Below are 17,476 nucleotides of genomic sequence, written 5' to 3'. Positions count from 1 at the left end.
AATAGTTCTCTCCATTTTATAGACTGATGACCAGTCTCATTATTTTATAAGAAACTAGAGGGTTGTTTTTTTGTTTTTGTTTTTGTTTTTTTTTCCAGGGAAAATGACTCCTCAGGAAGGCTTGTGCCTATGAATAGTTAGGGGATGTGTCCTTGGAATGCTCAGCTCAAGAAATACATATATTTTTATTTATTTTGAGAGCGCAAGTGGGACAGGGGCAGAGAGGGAGAGAATCCCAAGCAGGCCACACTGTCAGCCCAGAGCCCATGGCAGGGCTCAAACCACCAACTGTGAGATCACGACTTGAGCCAAAGTTGGACGCTTAACCAAGAACTATTTCCAATTTTTTGGGAGGTGGCCCACTGCCTTGCACCCCACTCCCTACTCCCCCCTACCCTGCCCCTTATTGTCACCTGTTTAAGAAATGGTCAGAGGAAACAGTACAGATCTAGAAGGGGCAGCATACTGCATCATGGCAATTTCGCAGTTTTTGCCAACCTTGGTTACTTGTCTGTAAAATGGGGACAATACCACCTATGTCAGGATTCTAGTGAGGAATGCATGACAGACACCCAGAGCACAGGCCTGGCACGTGAGAAGTCCCAGATTTCATTCATTCGTGTGACGAGTGTTTGTTAAACTGTTACTGGGTGCTGTGACTGATAAATGAATGAATGAAAATAAGGAGGAAATCTAGACACAGGGACTGGCGTTCAAGGGGAAGGTTTCAACGTCGCTCCCACCAGGCTTCTGACTGCCCGCCACGCGAGCGCGACACGCCGGATATGACGTCACCCACTCCCGTGGTTCCCAGAACTAGGCTGGGGGACCGGAAATTAACCCGGGGGGCGGTGTGCAGACTGACCGGAAGTGGGCACGGGCGGGCGCTGTCGGCCCCAGCTCCCGGGAGCCGGTGGAGAGGAGCGTGAGGAAGGCGGGACGCGGGGCGGGGCCGCTGCAGGGGCGGGGTCTGCAGGTTGGCGGGTGGGGGGCGGGGACCCCTCGTGTCCCCGGGACCCCGCCTGCCCGGGCGCCGGCGGCGGCACGGCCATGAAGCTGAAGCTGAAGAACGTGTTTCTCGCCTACTTCCTGGTGTCGATCGCCGGCCTCCTCTACGCGCTGGTGCAGCTCGGTGAGCGGGGCGGGGCGGGGGTGCGGCGGGCCCGTCCGAGGGCGCCAGCCGCCTTGCATCCCGCCCTGGGGATGAGCCCCCGCGCAGACACCATTCAGCCGGCTCGGCCCTCCGACAGCCCTCTGCGGCCGCCGGGCGCACTCCCCTCTCTAGAACGCACCGCGGCTTCCCACCGCACCTCGGATGAGATGCAGACTCCTTCCCAGAGTCCGCAAGGCCCCGCATGATCTGTTGCCGTCCTCCTTTCCAACCCCATTTCCTTCCCCACTCGCTCGCTCTGCTCCGGCCACACAAGCTGCATGACAGTTTCTCGAAAAGCCCACGCTCATTGCTGCCTCAAGCTCTTAACCTGTTCCTTCTGGCTGCAGTGCTTTTCTCCCAGCTCTTTCCTGGCCGCCTCTTTCTCATCCTTCAGGTCTCAGCTCAAATGTCACCGCCTCAGAGAGGCCTTCCCTGACCACCTTAGCTAGATTAACTCTTCTTTTTTCTGGATTCTCTTTTATTCTCTATCTTAAATGTTTCCTTCGTGGCCCTTATCACAATTTGTAATGATTTTACTAATGTGTTTCTTTGCTCAGTGTCTGCCTCCTCCACTAAACTGAAAGCTCCGCGAAGGCAGGGACCATGTCTGCTTTACTCCCTGCTGTATCCCCAGCACCTAAGGCTGTGCCTTCTACGAGGAGCATTCAATAAATATTTATCCAATAACGGAATCAATGAATTTTATGAGTCTTTGGTTACATAGCCAAGGGAACAGATTGAATGTTGCCTCTTACTCGGAGATTTAGAGACCAGGCTTTGATCCTCAGGTATTTAAAAGACTGCCCTGTTTCAGGAGATTGACTTCTTTATGGCTCCAGAAGGCAACATTAGGACCAGCAGGTAGAAGGGATGGAGGCAGATGATCAGCTCGATATCGGAATGAAAGCTGCAACAGATGGAATGTATTGAAGTTGGAGAGGGCTGCTGATTGAGACCACCAGGGATGTAGAAGAGGCTGTTGGGGAAGTTGTCAGGAGATGACCGCACTGGCTAGGAGTTGAACGAGAAGGTTATGCCCCTCTGGGATGCTCAACGTGCTGTGTGTGGTTCTCTGCCCCCATCCCTGCTTCCTGGGACCAGGCCAGCCATGTGACTGCCTCCCTCCCCTGCGGGCAGCAGCAGAACAGCTTCGGCAGAAGGATCTGAGGATTTCCCAGCTGCAGGCTGATCTCCGTCGCCCACCCCCTGCCCCTGCCCAGCCCCCCGAACCTGAGGCCCTGCCTACTATCTATGTTGTTACCCCCACCTACGCCAGGTACGGGCTCTGGTACGCCCAGGAGGCCTGGCACTGGCCAGGAGGTGGGGGTTGGGGAGGAGTCTGGGGAGTCACCGGGCCAGGGGGTGTTTCTCAAACTAGGGCATGCCAAGTGACAGGATAAATGAGCCACATCTTTCCTCAAAGATGTGTGAGAAAATGGTTGTTTTTCCATTGAAATGGACAGGGGTACACTGTGAAATCGAATACACAGCTCCTGCCAAAGTTTAAGATAGAGCCATATAGTTTCAAAGAAACGTCGAGCTTGCCCGAGTTCACTCTCTCTCAGGGATCCTTTGGGGAGAAAGCTTGAGCTCCCCTGACTCAATTGAAATAGAAAAGGCCTTGGCCTTATGTCACACCAGTTACGCCAGCTGTGATTTACAGTGTGTTTACTCTCTACCAGGCACTGTGCTAAGGGCTCTCCTTTTTTTTTTTTTTTAACTTTTAATGTTTATGTATTTCTGAGACAGAGAGAGACAGAGCATGAGTGGGGGAAGGGCAGAGAGAGAGAGAGAGAGGGAGACACAGAATCCGAAGCAGGCTCCAGGCTCTGAGCTGTCAGCGCAGGGCCCAACGCGGGGCTCGAACTCACAAACCGTGAGATCATGACCTGAGCCGAAGTCAGTCCCTCAACCGACTGAGCCACCCAGGCACTCCTACTTTTTTTTTTTTTTATTAAAATATAGCTTTATTATTGATACAAACCAACTGGGGAACATGGTTTTGGGTCTGTCGCTAAAGAGCCTACTAACTCCTCCCTGGAATCAGATGGCTGACCCATCTAGGCACAGCCAGCTGTCAACCCCGTCCCCTTACACACATGCAGCACCAACCCTGGGACGGACAGACTGATCTGAAGGACCAAGAAGCCTAGAAGGATAAACTGGGCCACACCTTCCCAGTTTCTTGTCTAAACTCTGGAAAATTCCCTGGAGAGGAAGGAGGCAAAGGACTCCTCTAAATACCTCTATCTGGAAACCCAAACATAGGAGGAAGAGGACCTGGTCCTAAGGGTATTTTAGAAAGTCATTATAATTTAATCTTCAAGATGACATTGTTGTAAAGTACCGTTCATCCCATTTGATAGCAGAGGAAACAGGTTTGGGGAGATCTGACCCTTTTCCCCCCAGTGTCTTACCTAATAAGTAACAGAACTGGCATTCAAACCCAGAGCTGATTCCAAAGCCTGTGCCCCTTAACGTGTAGTCTCCCACAGCCAGAGCCCTTGGGTTGAGGCGAGTGACAGACACGGGCTGTACGAACAGGGGAGGTGAATGAATGCAGTGTGAAATTGACAAGCGAGAAAAGGAGTTTGGATATTGGCTGGGGAAAGACCACGGGGGATACTAGAAGGGGCTCAGGCGAAGCTATGTATACTGGCTGGAGTGAGTAAACGGTGCCCACCCCTCGCCCTCCTCTTCATCTCTCCCCCTGCAGGCTGGTGCAAAAAGCAGAGCTTGTGCGGCTGTCCCAGACGCTGAGCCTGGTGCCCCGGCTGCACTGGCTGCTGGTGGAGGATGCTGAAGGCCCCAGCCCATTGGTCTCTGGGCTGCTGGCGGCTTCGGGCCTCCTCTTCACACACCTGGCAGTCCTCACCCCCAAGGCCCAGCGGCTCAGGGAGGGTGAGCCAGGCTGGGTTCGGCCCCGTGGTGTAGAACAACGGAACAGGGCCCTGGACTGGCTCCGGAGAGGAGGGGGCGCCGTCGGGGGAGAGAAGGACCCCCCCCCAGCCGGCACCCGGGGAGTCGTATACTTTGCTGATGATGACAACACCTACAGCCGGGAGCTCTTTGAAGAGGTGAGCACCGGAGGTGGGTGGGTGGGGGGGGGGGGGATCGGGAGAGAGGCCAGGCGGGGCCAGCTTTGCCTGTTGCCCTGGTTACCAGTGTTGCTCTAGGCTGCTGTGTGAGGAGGGGGAGCAGTGGGCCAGAGTGACCCCAGCGGTCCTTCCTGCTGCTCCCTTGTCCCTGGGCCACCCCGTGTCTGTTTCGTCTCTTCTGACCTCTCATAGATGCGCTGGACCCGTGGTGTCTCAGTGTGGCCTGTGGGGCTGGTAGGCGGCCTGCGATTTGAGGGCCCTCGGGTACAGGATGGCCGGGTTGTGGGCTTCCACACGGCATGGGAGCCCAACAGGCCCTTTCCAGTGGATATGGCAGGATTCGCTGTTGCCCTGCCCTTGCTGTTGGCAAAGCCCAACGCCCAGTTTGATGCTACTGCTCCCCGGGGCCACCTGGAGAGCAGTCTCCTGAGCCACCTCGTGGATCCCAAGGACCTGGAGCCGCGAGCTGCCAACTGCACTCGGGTAAGGGATGAAGGTGGGCAGAACTCCAGCTTTGGGATACGGCAAGGTGATGGGGGGAAAGTGGAGTAAGGCCTTGGGGAGGAGGATCACAGGGTGGGTGTTTGAACCACGAGGGACCTTCCAGGGCCCGGACTCAACCTTGCCGACAGCACTACTGCAGGGGAAGCTGGGAGCCAGGGAAGGAAAGTGGTCCCCTGGGCACCCATGTAGCACAGAGCGGGTGAGGGGCCTCTATTTTAGAGGCACTAAAGCCTCCTGCCATTCACGCTTTGGAGCCAACGCTGTGTGTGTAGAGGGGGTGAGTGGGTCCACTCTACACAGAGGGCCCAGTTCTAACCGAAAGCCTCCTGGGACAGGTTCTGGTGTGGCATACGCGGACGGAGAAGCCCAAGATGAAGCAGGAGGAGCAGTTGCAGCGGCAGGGCCGAGGCTCAGACCCAGCTGTCGAGGTGTGATGGCAGGCCCCACCCTGACTACCACCTCCTCAGGCACAGACCTGGCGGACTGGGCCCCTGGCCTGCCCAGGATCCGGTTTTCCTAGTCCTGACCCCTCAGAGCCGGGGCGGTGGCCCCTCTGCCCCCTCAGCCCCAGGGCATGGCCCAGCTGCTTCGCCCCTCCCCCAGCCTGCCATGTGGCACTGCCCACAGGCTGGGGACAAGCAGCCCTTGTATTGAGCCAGGTCAGCCCTGTCTGGGGCGGAGCAGAAGGACAGGCACTCAGGAGGGAGGGCTGCTGAGCAACCGGGCAACTCACTGGGGCTGGGCATGCCCTGGGGGGCTGGAGGAGCTGGGCTGGACCCTCCCCACCTGAGCATGCTGACCCCCTCTCCTACCTCCAGAATAAAAGATCTCAAGCTGGAGGGGCCTGTGGTTTCCTTCATTCCACACATTCTGGCTCTTGCATTTGAGATCCTTCCCAGAGTCGAAACCCAGGAGTCCTGGCTTCTCTATCAGACAGGAATCAATTCTCCCAGGGCCCCCCAACCCCCTTGAAAGGAAGATCGGTGGCTTCAGTGCAAAAAGCTTTATTGAGTCTCTGTGCCAGGAGCAGTCGCCAGCCCTTCCCGTGTCGCTTTCCCATCACCCTGTGTTTTCTCTGTTCCCCGCTGGTTCCAGCCGCAGGGGCTAAGCCCCGGCCACCTAGTTTTCCTGCCGCCCCCAGTCCAGCTCGGTGACTATCCTTAACCCCTCTAATCCCAGGGACCCCCCCCCCCCCACCTGGAGCCTTGGTATGGAGTTGTGAGGTTTTCAGTGTTTGTCCATCCCTCCCCTTCCCCCCTCCCATTCCCCACCAGGCCACTAGGCCTCAGGTGGACCCTCCTTAGGAGGTGCCTCTTCCGGTGGGGTCTCCTCAGGTGCCGGCCTGTGAGCAACCCCTCCCTGTCGCCACGCTGTTTGCAGCATGTCCTTCAGCCCGCTGGGAAAGAGGTAGCCCTGGGTCTCTCCCTCCCCATCGATGACTCCTCCGAGCCCCTCCAGTGCTGTCTGCAGGTACCGCAGGCCCAGGAGCACCAGAGTCTGGGGGAAAAGCAAAGGGAAAGAGGTCAGTGAGGGTCCACCGCCCCAGGGGCCAGAGCTGGAGGCAGCCCTCAGACACTTTGCTGACTCACCTGCAGCAGGAAGGTGACAGCCAGCATGCTGCCCAGCGTGCTCGCCAAACCCTGCAGGTGCCCCAGCAGCACCCCGTGGCATCCTTGTGCCCAGAGGTTTAGGTTGGGCTGACGGGGATCAAAGAGCGGGTGGGCATGGGGGTCTGAGAGCCGGCTTTGCAGGCAAGGTCTGGGTGAGTGGGGGTTGCAGCAGGAGAAAGGGACACCGTCGATCAGATACAGGCCCTCCACGTTGCTCTGGATGCGGCTGCAAAGGGAGGGGACAGGGGAGTTAGGGCGTCTGGAAGTCGAGGCCTGGAGGAAAGGCTGCCGGGCACAGGAATGGAGAAGGGAAACAGGAAAAAGACCTTCACTGACTGGTTTGCTGTGTGCCGGGCGTGCATAATTCATTTATCCTCACAATAAGTCTGTAAGATCGGTCCCATTAGCTCCATTCTACAAATGAGGAAATGGGCCCAGAGCTGTTTGGTAACATGCCCTGGGTCACACACCTGATAGATAGCAGATCTGTAACCCATTCTCTCGATCACTAGGCTCTATTTACTTCCTATCTGGGTAAGGTGGGTTTCAAGGGATGGGGAGGAGGAAAAGGAGGGGAAGGAGGCCAGGAGGAGGGGGGCGGGGGAATAAGACACTCACTCCACCACGTCCTGGTCATTGGGATCCAAGTAACGGCTGCTGACCCACTGGACCCCAAACCAATCCTTGTACCCGTGGCGCCCGCAGCAGTGGTGCCTCAGCTGCAGCTCATCCAACAGCCGTTTGGCATGACAGTGTCCGGGCACCTCTGTGTCTTTGTAGTGAACCAAGGCAGTCCCCAGGCCCTCCTCCAGCCCTGTGTCCAGACTCCCAGGTAAAGCCAGGGCCAGTCCCAGGGCCAGGACCAGAAGACCCCCGCCCCCAGCAGTGCCAACCACGAGCAGTGGGCCTAGGACCTTCCGCCAGGGAGGGTATTGAGCTGCGTCTAGACTGGCCCTGCTGGTCCCTGCACCCACCAGTCCTGTGCCCAAAGCCACCGCACCAGCTGCCAGGGCAACCCGGGGCAGGGCAGCAAATGGGCAGGAGGGAGCCAAGAAGGTGCTGAGGTGCCACAGCTGGACCTGGAGGTGCCCGCTATAGAGGAGGGTGAGGCCACCGGCCAGCGCCAGCAGCCAGGAGAGGAGCCAGAGCCCCTGTGCCAGACGGATGCGGGGCTGGAGGGGCAGCACCAGGGGCAACACCGGCGCCATCTCCCATCTCTGCCCAAGGGAAAGCAGAGCTCTCAGGGACTAGGGTTGGCCGGCGCAGGGTGCTGAGTCAGCCCAGCCCGGCTTGAGCTGGGCTAATGCCATCCTGACCCCAATACCCTGGGAATCCTCCCACCCCCATCCTTAATAACCCGCTGCCCTGGCCCCTGCCAGCCCCAATTCGAGATGCCTTGGCCTTGCCCCTTAGGAAAAGCCCCGCCCCCGGGCTAAGGGCCCATTTCGTGACCCCGCCCCTGCCCCCTCGCGGAAGTGGGGAGGGGCCGGTCGGCTCTGCCCCTAGGGGCTAGGGGCAGGGACTCCGGGACCAGAGAGGACCCCAGGGATTCAGGGGGCGGGGATCCCGGAAGGGCCTGGAGGGCGGAGGCCCAGAGGGGGTCCGGGGGTCAGCGGGTTAGCCCTGCCCGGGGACTGAGCCGCGAGGCCCGGACAGGGAGGGGTTACCAGGCGGCCCGGCCCCCCCCCCTCGTCCCGCCCCCCCTCCCGCGCTTCCTGGCGGCTCCGCGTCCGGCGCCTGTTTGTGCCGCGGCGCTGGGGCCCCGGACGGCCCCGCCACCCCACCCCCGGGAGCCGAGAGCGGCCCCGGGAGAGTCCGAGGCCCCGGCGGGTCCTGGAGCCTACCGCCCCCGCTCCACAGCGCCCCCTCCAGGCCCTTTCCCCGCGCCCGACAGCGCCCCCGGGGGGTGGCACGGCACCCTTGCGCGCGCGCCCCGGGGTGCTTCCCCTTCCCCTCTCCCTGGCCATGGCCCCGGCGGCTTAGAAGCCTCCTCCGCCGCCGCCGCTCGGAGCAAGCCGGGGGCCGGATGGACGGGGCCGGGGGGCCCGGTGAGTACGGGGCGGGGCGGGCGGCGTGCCCCTTCCCGGAGCGCCGGCCGGTCGGCCGCTGCCAGTGCCCGACGGCTGTCTGGCGGCGTCCCCGCGTGCTCCTCGGCCTCAGGGGTTCTGAGCATCCTCCACTGTTCCTCAGGTCGCTCTCCCTAGTTATTTGGATCTCCTACTGTCATTTCGAACTTCCTCAACGTCATCCTATTCCCCATGTTATTCTGGGCCCCTCGATGTTTCTCTGCCCCCTATGTTATTCCGGGCCTCTTCTCATGGTCTTTCGGGTCGTTTTACTTCTGACCCGTTACCCTGGGACCTTCATTATGACTCCGTCTCCACTGATACCCTCTCCTGTCATTCTCGATCTCTCCTCCTGGTCCTGTGAGCCCTCAGATGACTGTACTCTTCGGGGCGCCCTCTTCTTTTCGCGCCCCCTTCTCAGTTTCTCTGCCTGCCTTGGAGACCTGAGCTTTGCTCTGGGGTGGGCCGTCATCCCGCGCCGGCGCTGCGCCTCCCTCTGTGGTTCCCACGTTCCTGGGCAGTACTCCATATTTTCCCCCTGGTACTCCATGGTACTCCCTGTCTTTGCGGAGGTTGAGACAGCAGCAGGAAGGGAGCCTTGCCAGGCTCCTCGCCTGCCCTGCCAGAAGGAGGCCCTTGATTCTCTACCACCCGCCTCCTCCCCTCCGGGCCAGCCTCCAAGCCCGGGGCTGCTTGAAGGGGGTAGTCCTATGGGACGAATGCAAGGTCGGAGGGAAGTCAGAATCCCCTCAACCCTTTTCTTCAGGTGGTGGGTACATTCTGAGTGCTTCCTGCCCTGTTCCCAGGTGAGGGCCCTGCTCAGGAGGCCCTGCAGTCCTTGAGCCGGCGGCTTCAGGTGCAGGAGAAGGAGATGGAGCTGGTTAAGGCGGCCCTGGCAGAAGCCCTCCGCCTGCTGCGGCTGCAGGCGCCCCCGAACTCCCTGCAGGACCCTGGCGCCCCAGCTCCTACAAGGGACAGGTAGGCAGGTTGTCACGCCCTCTTCTTCCGAGGGCCTCTGGGGGCATCAGGTTGACTCACTGTCTCCCCAGCAGCCCTGCAGCCCCCCCAGGACTGCCACCCACGTGCAGCCCCTCCTTGGTGAGCCGGGGCACCCAGACGGAGACAGAGGTTGAGATGCAGCCGTCCCCTGGACCCCCTGGCCTGAGCAATGGGCCCCCAGCCCCACAGGGGGGCAGTGAAGAGCCTAGTGGGACCCAGTCTGAAGGAGGGGGCAGCAGCAGCAGTGGTTCCCCTGGCCCCCCAGGGATCCTCAGGCTTGTGCAGCCCCCACAGCGCGCTGACACGTAAGTGTCCCGTGGCAGGGGCCAGGAGGGCCGGCGGAGGGACTGGGAAGCGTGAGGAGAGGGAACGATCTTTACCAGCTCACTATGCTCCTACCAGGCCACGGAGAAATTCTTCCTCCTCCTCATCCCCCTCAGAGCGGCCTCGGCAGAAACTCTCCCGGAAGGCAGCTTCCTCGGCCAACCTGTTATTGCGGTCAGGGAGCACAGAGAGGTGGGCGAGGCTCCCGCCACCCCCAACCCGCCCCACCCCACGCTCAGGCTCTTGACTTTCCACATCCCTCACCTCACTTCCCTGGGTGGGGTGGGGGGACCTCATCGCCCAACAGGAAGAAAGGAACAAGCCCCCCAGGGGCGCCTGCTGTGTACCCGGCACTGTGCTAAACCCTCGACCTCCTCCATCTCATTCAGTTCCCACGACACCCTTGGGGGGTAGGTGGTCTCATGCTGTTCATTATCCAGGCAAGGAAGCAGGCTCAGAGAGGGTAAGTCATTTGTCTCGGGTCACACAGCCAGAACTAGGATCTGAACCCTCCTCTCCCTGACTTCGGTTCCATCATATCACCACATACCTTCCAGGATTCCGAGAGGTACCAAAAAGCTCTCGCGATTTTCCTGGATGACCGTTTTCGGAGTTTTCCCCCCACTGCCCCTCACCCCCCCCCACCCCACCCCCAACCAGGCTTTATTTCTACAGAGCAAGGGGAAATTCTAGTGGCTGAACGTAGTTGTCTCAGAGTCTATACAGGCCCCAGGACACCTGAGTGTTCATTCTAGCCACGTCCTCGGTTTCCCCTGTATTCTCAGAAGAGAAGTCACTACGTTTTTGATCTAATGACAGCTATCTGTGGAATTCACCTGTTACTTTCCCCTTGAGAGATAAAGACTTTCTTGCTGACCTCCCAGATCCCTGAAAGGCAGGGCTGGTGTACATTCTGGATTCACTTTGGTCCCATTTTACCGATGGAGAAGTGAAAAGGTCAACCAGAAGCCTGGTAGTCTAGAGGAAAGGGCTCCCCCCACCCCCGTCATGCTGCCGCACTGGCTCTTACAAGCTTTATGGCCTGAATCTTCTCATCTCTTACATGGAGCTGAGAGTCCCCATCTACTCTGGGGCCCCGAATGCTCCGAATGCAAACTAAAAGCCTGCAGAGATGACTCTGTAGGTCTCTGGAGTAACTCCTTTCTTGTGTCCTGCCCTTCCCCACTTAGGTCTTGGGCCCTGACCCCATCCCTATGCTTTTCTCTCTTCCCAACAGCCGTGGGGGGAAAGACCCCCTCTCCAGCCCCGGGGGCCCTGGGTCTCGGAGAAGCAACTACAATTTGGGTACGTACAGAGGAGTGAATAACTTGGATGACAGTGTTAGGGTTTGGGCGACAGCCCTGAGAGCTATTTTGGGGGACCTGTGAGGTGTGGTGGGTAGAGTTCTGCTCTGGCTTTCCTGGAAGGGAGGCTGCAGGGTGGTGGTTGACACCCCCCTTTTCTCTGTAGAAGGCATCTCAGTGAAGATGTTCCTTCGCGGCCGCCCCATTACCATGTACATCCCGTCTGGCATCCGCAGCCTTGAGGAGCTGCCCAGCGGCCCACCCCCGGAGACCCTCAGCCTTGACTGGGTGTATCCTGCCCCCTCCAATCCCCCAGGAACCACCTTAACCATCTTGGGAACCCCCCCTTCTTTATGGTTTCCCCCTGGACCTGCGGGATCAGGGAGCCCTCTGAATCCTCCCCTCCCATCCTCTGCCGATGGTGCTGCCAGCCAGAAGGTCTTCCGTTGCCCCCTCTTCCTCATTCTGCCCTTGATCTGACCCTTTCCTTGACTGTGATCCCCACTCCAGTTACGGGTACAGGGGTCGTGACTCCCGCTCTAATCTGTTTGTGCTGCGCTCTGGGGAGGTGGTCTACTTTATCGCCTGTGTGGTGGTGCTGTACCGGCCCGAGGGAGGCCCAGGGGGTCCTGGAGGTGGCGGCCAGCGACATTACCGGGGCCACACGGACTGTGTTCGATGGTGAGGGGCCTGGGACCTGGGAGTGGGCGGGCGGCTCTAGGCGTGGGGATGGTGGGCTTGACAGGAGCAGGGTCTGGGTCGGTGTGGAGGAGCAGGAGAGTAGAGTCGCCTTGCTGCTCTGCAAGCATGGAGAAGGTGTCCTGAGGGGTCTTGAGAGACCGACCCCCTTCCCTAGAGTGTCTCCTCCCCCCACTTAGTCTGGCCGTCCACCCCGATGGTGTTCGTGTAGCCTCAGGACAGACAGCTGGAGTGGATAAAGATGGAAAGGTAAGACCAAAGCCCAACACCAGGCAGACAGGATGAAATTCCAGCCTGCCTTTCCTTCATACCCCTGACCCCTTCTCCTCTCCCAGCCCCTGCAGCCTGTGGTTCACGTCTGGGACTCAGAGACACTGCTGAAGCTGCAGGAGATTGGACTGGGGGCCTTCGAGCGGGGCGTGGGAGCCCTGGCCTTTTCAGTTGCGGTGAGCTGACCCCAAAGCCTCTAGACCCCCATCTTCCTTGCCCAGGAACCTCATTCTTGCACTTCACCGGGAAGCCTCAGAAGTTCTGGCCTTCCTGAACCTGACTCCGCCGGTTCTCCTGAGAAAGGAGCAGGTGTCCCCTTCTCCTGCCCGCTCGACTTGTGATGGCAGCCCTTGCCTAATGACCATGAACCCACAGACTTCTAGGCCTCACTCGGCCCCTCCGATGTGTCCCCCATTCTCAGGATCAGGGTGCTTTTCTTTGTGTGGTGGATGATTCCAATGAGCACATGCTGTCCGTGTGGGACTGCAGCCGGGGCACAAAGCTGGCTGAGATCAAGGTGAGGAGTCCAGGCGGCCTGGCGGGGCACCGTGGTTAGGGACCTGGGGGCAGTGAAGTATAGAGAGCTGCAGACTTACCCATACGTTGACTTCCTTTCCGGCTGGGTCACCTGGAGGAAGCCCCCTAGCCTCTCTGAGGCTGTAAACGGGGATTTCAGAAGTTCTGGCTTCCTGAGGGATAATGTCTTAGGCATTAGGGTGGTTCTGGCATCGTGAGTGGCAGGGAGGGGTGCCCTGAGGGGACCAGGGTCTGGGTCCAGAAGGAAGGCTTGTCCTCGGGTTTCAGGATATCAGCAGACCGGCTGTCAGGCTGCAAACTGAAGAGTCAAGTCAAGTGAAGGTGCTCAGGGCTTGGGGTGGCTGAATCTGGTATCTTCCCTTCAGAGTACAAATGACTCAGTCTTGGCCGTTGGCTTCAGCCCTCGCGACAGCAGCTGCATTGTCACCAGTGGGAAATCGCATGTCCACTTCTGGAACTGGAGTGGAGGAGCAGGGGTTCCTGGGAACGGGACTCTCACCCGGAAACAGGGTGTCTTTGGGGTGAGGCGTGGATGGGTGTGGGGTGGGGTGGGGAGGACAGAGTGGAGATGGAAGTATTGGTCTGAATACCTTAGACCCTGATACCACCCAGCTGGCAAGGGTCTGTGACTTTCAGTCTTTGGCCTTCCCTTTGATCTCTGCTCTCTCCCCTAGAAATACAAGAAACCCAAGTTTGTCCCTTGCTTTGTGTTCCTCCCGGATGGGGACATTCTTACTGGGGACTCAGAGGGGAACATTCTCACCTGGGGACGGAGCCTCTCAGATGCCAGGACCCCAGGCAGGGGTGGGGCCAAAGGTATGTGGTTGGAGGTGGCACCTGGGAAGTCTAGTACCCCAGAGGGTGTCTGTGGGAAACAGAGGATTTTCCTTTTTCTTCTTTTTTTTTTTTTAACCATGAGAATTGATAGATCTCTGTGGACCCTCTAGAAAGGCCGGCTGGAAGGGTAGGGGTGACACGGCTGGGGCTTTGGAGTCTGCCAGATCCTGAGTTCAGATTCCAGTTTTGCCACTAGTTGTGTGGCCTTTAGGAAGTTACCTCGCTTCTTTGAGCCTCGGTTGTTCAGTCTGTAAACTGGGTAAAATAATAGCTGAGGATCAGAGATCACATTCAGTAGGTGCTCAGCGGCTAGGAGTTATTATTGTGTTGTGACGGCCAAGGCTGCCTCTGTTCCCCACTTCCCTGTACCCCCACAGCATGACCCACTCGTGACTTTGCCAACAGAGACCTATGGGATTGTGGCCCAGGCCCATGCTCACGAAGGTTCCATCTTTGCCCTGTGTCTCCGGCGGGATGGGACTGTACTGAGTGGTGGCGGACGGGACCGCCGGCTGGTCCAGTGGGGGCCGGGACTGGTGGCTCTCCAGGAGGCTGAGGTGAGGGCTAGCCTGGGGTCGAAGGAGGGAGTGGGGAGAGGAATGGCCAGGGGGCCCCTGACTTCATGCCGCCGTTCCGCAGATTCCTGAACACTTTGGGGCTGTGCGGGCCATTGCTGAGGGGCTGGGCTCCGAGCTGCTGGTGGGAACCACAAAGAATGCATTGCTGAGGGGAGATCTGGCGCAGGGCTTCTCCCCTGTAATCCAGGTTGGAGGGCCAAGGGCTCCAGGGAGGAGGGTGGGAAGTGCTACTGAGGAGGGGCAGAGGTAACAGCCCGTGATCTGCTGCAGGGTCACACGGATGAGCTCTGGGGGCTCTGCACACATCCCTTCCAGAACCGTTTTCTCACCTGTGGCCATGACCGACAACTGTGCCTGTGGGATGGGGAGGGCCATGCGCTGGCCTGGAGCATTGACCTCAAGGTAGAGCCCCGTGTCCCTGGATCCCCAGTGCCACACCCACCATGGCTTCTGTGGACACCACTCCTTCCCCAGCATCCCTCTTCCTTCTCCCCAGGGGCAGCCACTTTGTACTGGTATGGCTGTGTTGGCTACCAAAATCTGCATTCTTCTGTGCAGATGCCTCCAGTGTCCCCTAGGCACTGTCCCCTCCCCCTTACCCCCAGACCCCCAGACCTCCCTTTGATCCAGCAACAAATGGTTAATCTCTGGCACAGCCTCCTAGCTCAGTTCTGGTTGTTAAATATGTTGAGTATCGCCTAGTTTAGGCTCCAGTGACACCCTGCCTCCACCCCAGGTCTACTGTCCCTCTCCTCCCTGTCTCATCCTTGGGAGGAGAAGGCTTTGGTGTTACCAACATGACAAGGTGTCTGTCCGGGAACCTTCACTAGAAAGGCATCTTCCTGAATTCACCTTCTCCCCCCTCCCAGGAGACTGGTCTCTGTGCTGACTTCCACCCCAGCGGGGCAGTTGTGGCCGTAGGACTGAACACAGGGAGGTGAGAGGAGCCAGGATTCCTGGGAGGGGAAAGCAGGAGCTTTGGGAAGGGCCCCTGGTAATGGGGTGGCAGGGGAGGAGTGTGGCTCAGGAGCCCCAACCGCACCTTCTCGTTTCTCAGTGCTTTTCTCTGCAGCCCGGGCCTCCCCTGCTCTGCTTGTGGCAACTGTCATCACACCCAACCACTCTCCCCTCTGAGCCTGGGAGTGGCAGCTTAGGATAGAAAAGCTGTGGGGGATAGGAGGGACATGGGAGAGACTGACACAGGGAAGTGACAGGCTTACAGACTCCATAAGGTTCCTGTATTCTTTTCTTAGAGGCATCAGAAGCCCCTCACCCTTTCTGTCTCCTCAGCGTCTTCCAATTTCCTGGCATAAGAATGCAGCGGCAACCTGTCTACATCACAGCCTTTCTGTTGGCGTCTCTGACGCTCTCCAACTTGCCAACCCCCACGTTGCCCAGGATGGGTAACCTCACACCTGCTTTCCACCCCCTCCCTTCCAGGTGGCTGGTTTTGGACACAGAGACCAGAGAGATCGTGTCTGATGTCACTGATGGCAATGAGCAGCTCTCAGTGGTCCGGTACAGCCCAGGTGGGAGCCACCCCCACCCTGGACCCAGACCTGTCCCTGGCCCTTCCCTCTCTGAGTGACTGTCTTTATAGATGGGTTGTACCTGGCCATCGGTTCCCATGACAACATGATCTACATCTATAGCGTTTCCAGTGAGGGTGCCAAGTCCAGCCGCTTTGGCCGCTGTGTGGTGAGGAAGCCGGGGTGGAGGGTGGGGCATTGCCATAGCAGGTAAACCGGAAGGGCTCTCGTGCACTAAGGGGAACCTGGGGATGGGAAATGGTAACTACATTTTTAGTCTCTTGACCCTTGCTCCCAGGGTCACTCCAGCTTCATCACTCACCTTGACTGGTCCAAAGATGGGAATTTCATCATGTCCAATTCTGGGGACTATGAGATCCTTTACTGTGAGTGGCTGTAGGGGAAAGCATGGGGAATGGGTAATCGGCTGGGTTTTGTTTCGGGGTGGGAGGCTCCTGGTTGGGAGGGGACGAAGAGTATGTAGGCAGCTCCAGGTAGAGATGGGGCTGAAGTGGAGTTGGAATTGTTCAGGTAGGAGAAATATTGTGAATTGAAAAACCCTACAGTTTTACACCATGCCTTTCCCCACGAGGACTTGAGGGAGTTGAGGAATGTACTAGGAAAAGATTGTTTAGGACAAGTTTCTCAGCAGGTGTGGAGGAACTGACTTAGCCAGGGAGGAAGAACTGATGAGAAGCTGTTAGGGGAACTTCAGAACTTCAGGATTCAGGAAGTGCATGGGGCTGGGTTTTGCCCTGGGCTGAGGGCTACCAAGGTGACCAGATCACATGCCATTACCTCAAGTTAGTCTTTCCAACCTACCCTTCCCGGTCAGTGGGTCGGTGGGTCGGTCGGTGTCTTGCCAACCGAGGGCAGGGGGAGAGCTGAGTTGGGTGGGCTCCCTCCCCCCAGGGGACGTGGCTGGAGGCTGCAAGCTGCTGAGGAATCGCTATGAGAGCCGAGACCGGGAGTGGGCCACCTACACCTGCGTGCTGGGCTTCCATGTCTATGGTGAGCAGGGCCTCTGAACCTTGCGGGGTGGGGTGGGGTGGGGTGTGCGGGGTAAGGTGGAGCCCGCACTGGGCTCGGAATGCTGGGCATGTGTCAGAGGGGTGGGTGTCAAGAAACCGGCAGATCCAGCCCAGGAGGCCCCTCTGGCCCTCGGTGGCTGCCGGGACCGGGAAGGATTGCCTGGAACGCGGCCGGTGGGCGGCCTCGGCTGCCTGACCGCCGGAAACGGTGCGGAGCCTGGGCCGTGGGTGGCCGCGGGGAGGAGGCCATACTGAGGCCGGCTGCTGTGCTAGGCGTGTGGCCAGACGGCTCGGATGGCACCGACATCAACTCCCTGTGCCGCTCCCACAACGAGCGAGTGGTGGCCGTGGCCGACGACTTCTGCAAAGTGCACCTGTTCCAGTACCCGTGCGCGCGCGCCAAGGTGAGGCCTCCAGGGGCCTCTGGGGCCGGGCGGGCGGGGGCCGGGTCCAGGGCTCCCCGGCCGCCGCAGCTCGGTCTTCTTTCCCGCCCAGGCTCCGAGCCTCGTGTACGGCGGCCACGGCAGCCACGTGACCAGCGTCCGGTTCACGCACGACGACTCGCACCTCATCTCGCTGGGCGGCAAGGACGCCAGCATCTTCCAGTGGCGAGTGCTGGGCGCTGGGGGCGCGGGGCCGGCGCCCGCCACGCCCTCTCGAACCCCCTCCCTGTCCCCCGCCTCCTCTCTCGATGTCTGACCGCTGCCGGAGGGGAGCCACCGGCCCTGCGGCGCGGCCCCGCCCACCCGAAACCCCCAGGACCACGGGCCGACTTTTCCTCGACTTCGAGACATTCCCGATCGCGCGTTTCCCTGGAGGGGGCGAACGGCACCCCGCACACACTGTAGAGACCCGCTGGCTGAGCCGGGCAGCCCCAGCCTGGGCCCTGACTCCTGCCGCCTGCTGAGGGGCAATAAACCAAAAGCAAAGTCGCCTC

The 17,476-nt window shown here is 59.3% G+C and overlaps 3 protein-coding genes across 6 annotated transcripts; 2 read left to right on the top strand and 1 right to left on the bottom strand.

The window, feature by feature from the left end:
- Window positions 1-852: 852 nt before the first annotated feature.
- Window positions 853-5,594, top strand: B3GAT3 (beta-1,3-glucuronyltransferase 3). Its single transcript, XM_030332919.1, has 5 exons — window positions 853-1,132; window positions 2,255-2,429; window positions 3,870-4,230; window positions 4,444-4,734; window positions 5,091-5,594. The coding sequence occupies exons 1-5, from the start codon at window positions 1,051-1,053 to the stop codon at window positions 5,187-5,189; spliced, it is 1,008 nt and encodes a 335-aa protein (XP_030188779.1). The 5' UTR covers window positions 853-1,050; the 3' UTR covers window positions 5,190-5,594.
- Window positions 5,595-5,743: 149 nt separating this feature from the next.
- ROM1 (retinal outer segment membrane protein 1) lies at window positions 5,744-7,847 on the bottom strand. Its single transcript, XM_030331177.1, has 3 exons — window positions 6,984-7,847; window positions 6,345-6,591; window positions 5,744-6,252 (listed from the first exon to the last, which is right to left on the bottom strand). Exons 1-3 carry the CDS (start codon window positions 7,571-7,573, stop codon window positions 6,034-6,036), a joined length of 1,056 nt encoding a protein of 351 aa, XP_030187037.1. The 5' UTR covers window positions 7,574-7,847; the 3' UTR covers window positions 5,744-6,033.
- A 488-nt stretch (window positions 7,848-8,335) lies between these two features.
- EML3 (EMAP like 3) lies at window positions 8,336-17,473 on the top strand. Of its 4 annotated transcripts, none has more exons than XM_030331175.1 (22): window positions 8,336-8,413; window positions 9,238-9,409; window positions 9,484-9,735; window positions 9,833-9,946; window positions 10,992-11,059; window positions 11,225-11,348; window positions 11,569-11,739; window positions 11,937-12,006; window positions 12,093-12,203; window positions 12,449-12,544; window positions 12,930-13,085; window positions 13,239-13,380; window positions 13,807-13,958; window positions 14,041-14,166; window positions 14,250-14,381; window positions 14,849-14,916; window positions 15,420-15,508; window positions 15,580-15,677; window positions 15,807-15,894; window positions 16,421-16,519; window positions 16,923-16,943; window positions 17,035-17,473. In XM_030331175.1, exons 1-22 carry the CDS (start codon window positions 8,392-8,394, stop codon window positions 17,385-17,387), a joined length of 2,724 nt encoding a protein of 907 aa, XP_030187035.1. In that variant the 5' UTR covers window positions 8,336-8,391; the 3' UTR covers window positions 17,388-17,473. The 4 variants fall into 4 exon arrangements, with proteins under 4 accessions (XP_030187035.1, XP_030187034.1, XP_030187033.1 ...); XM_030331174.1 differs by having other exon boundaries at window positions 9,481-9,735; XM_030331173.1 differs by having other exon boundaries at window positions 16,813-16,943; window positions 17,035-17,332.
- Window positions 17,474-17,476: the final 3 nt, after the last annotated feature.

Source organism: Lynx canadensis, chromosome D1 (assembly GCF_007474595.2).
Source record: "Lynx canadensis isolate LIC74 chromosome D1, mLynCan4.pri.v2, whole genome shotgun sequence".
Lineage (NCBI taxonomy): Eukaryota > Metazoa > Chordata > Mammalia > Carnivora > Felidae > Lynx > Lynx canadensis.
This window is presented reverse-complemented; position numbering and strand designations above follow the sequence as displayed.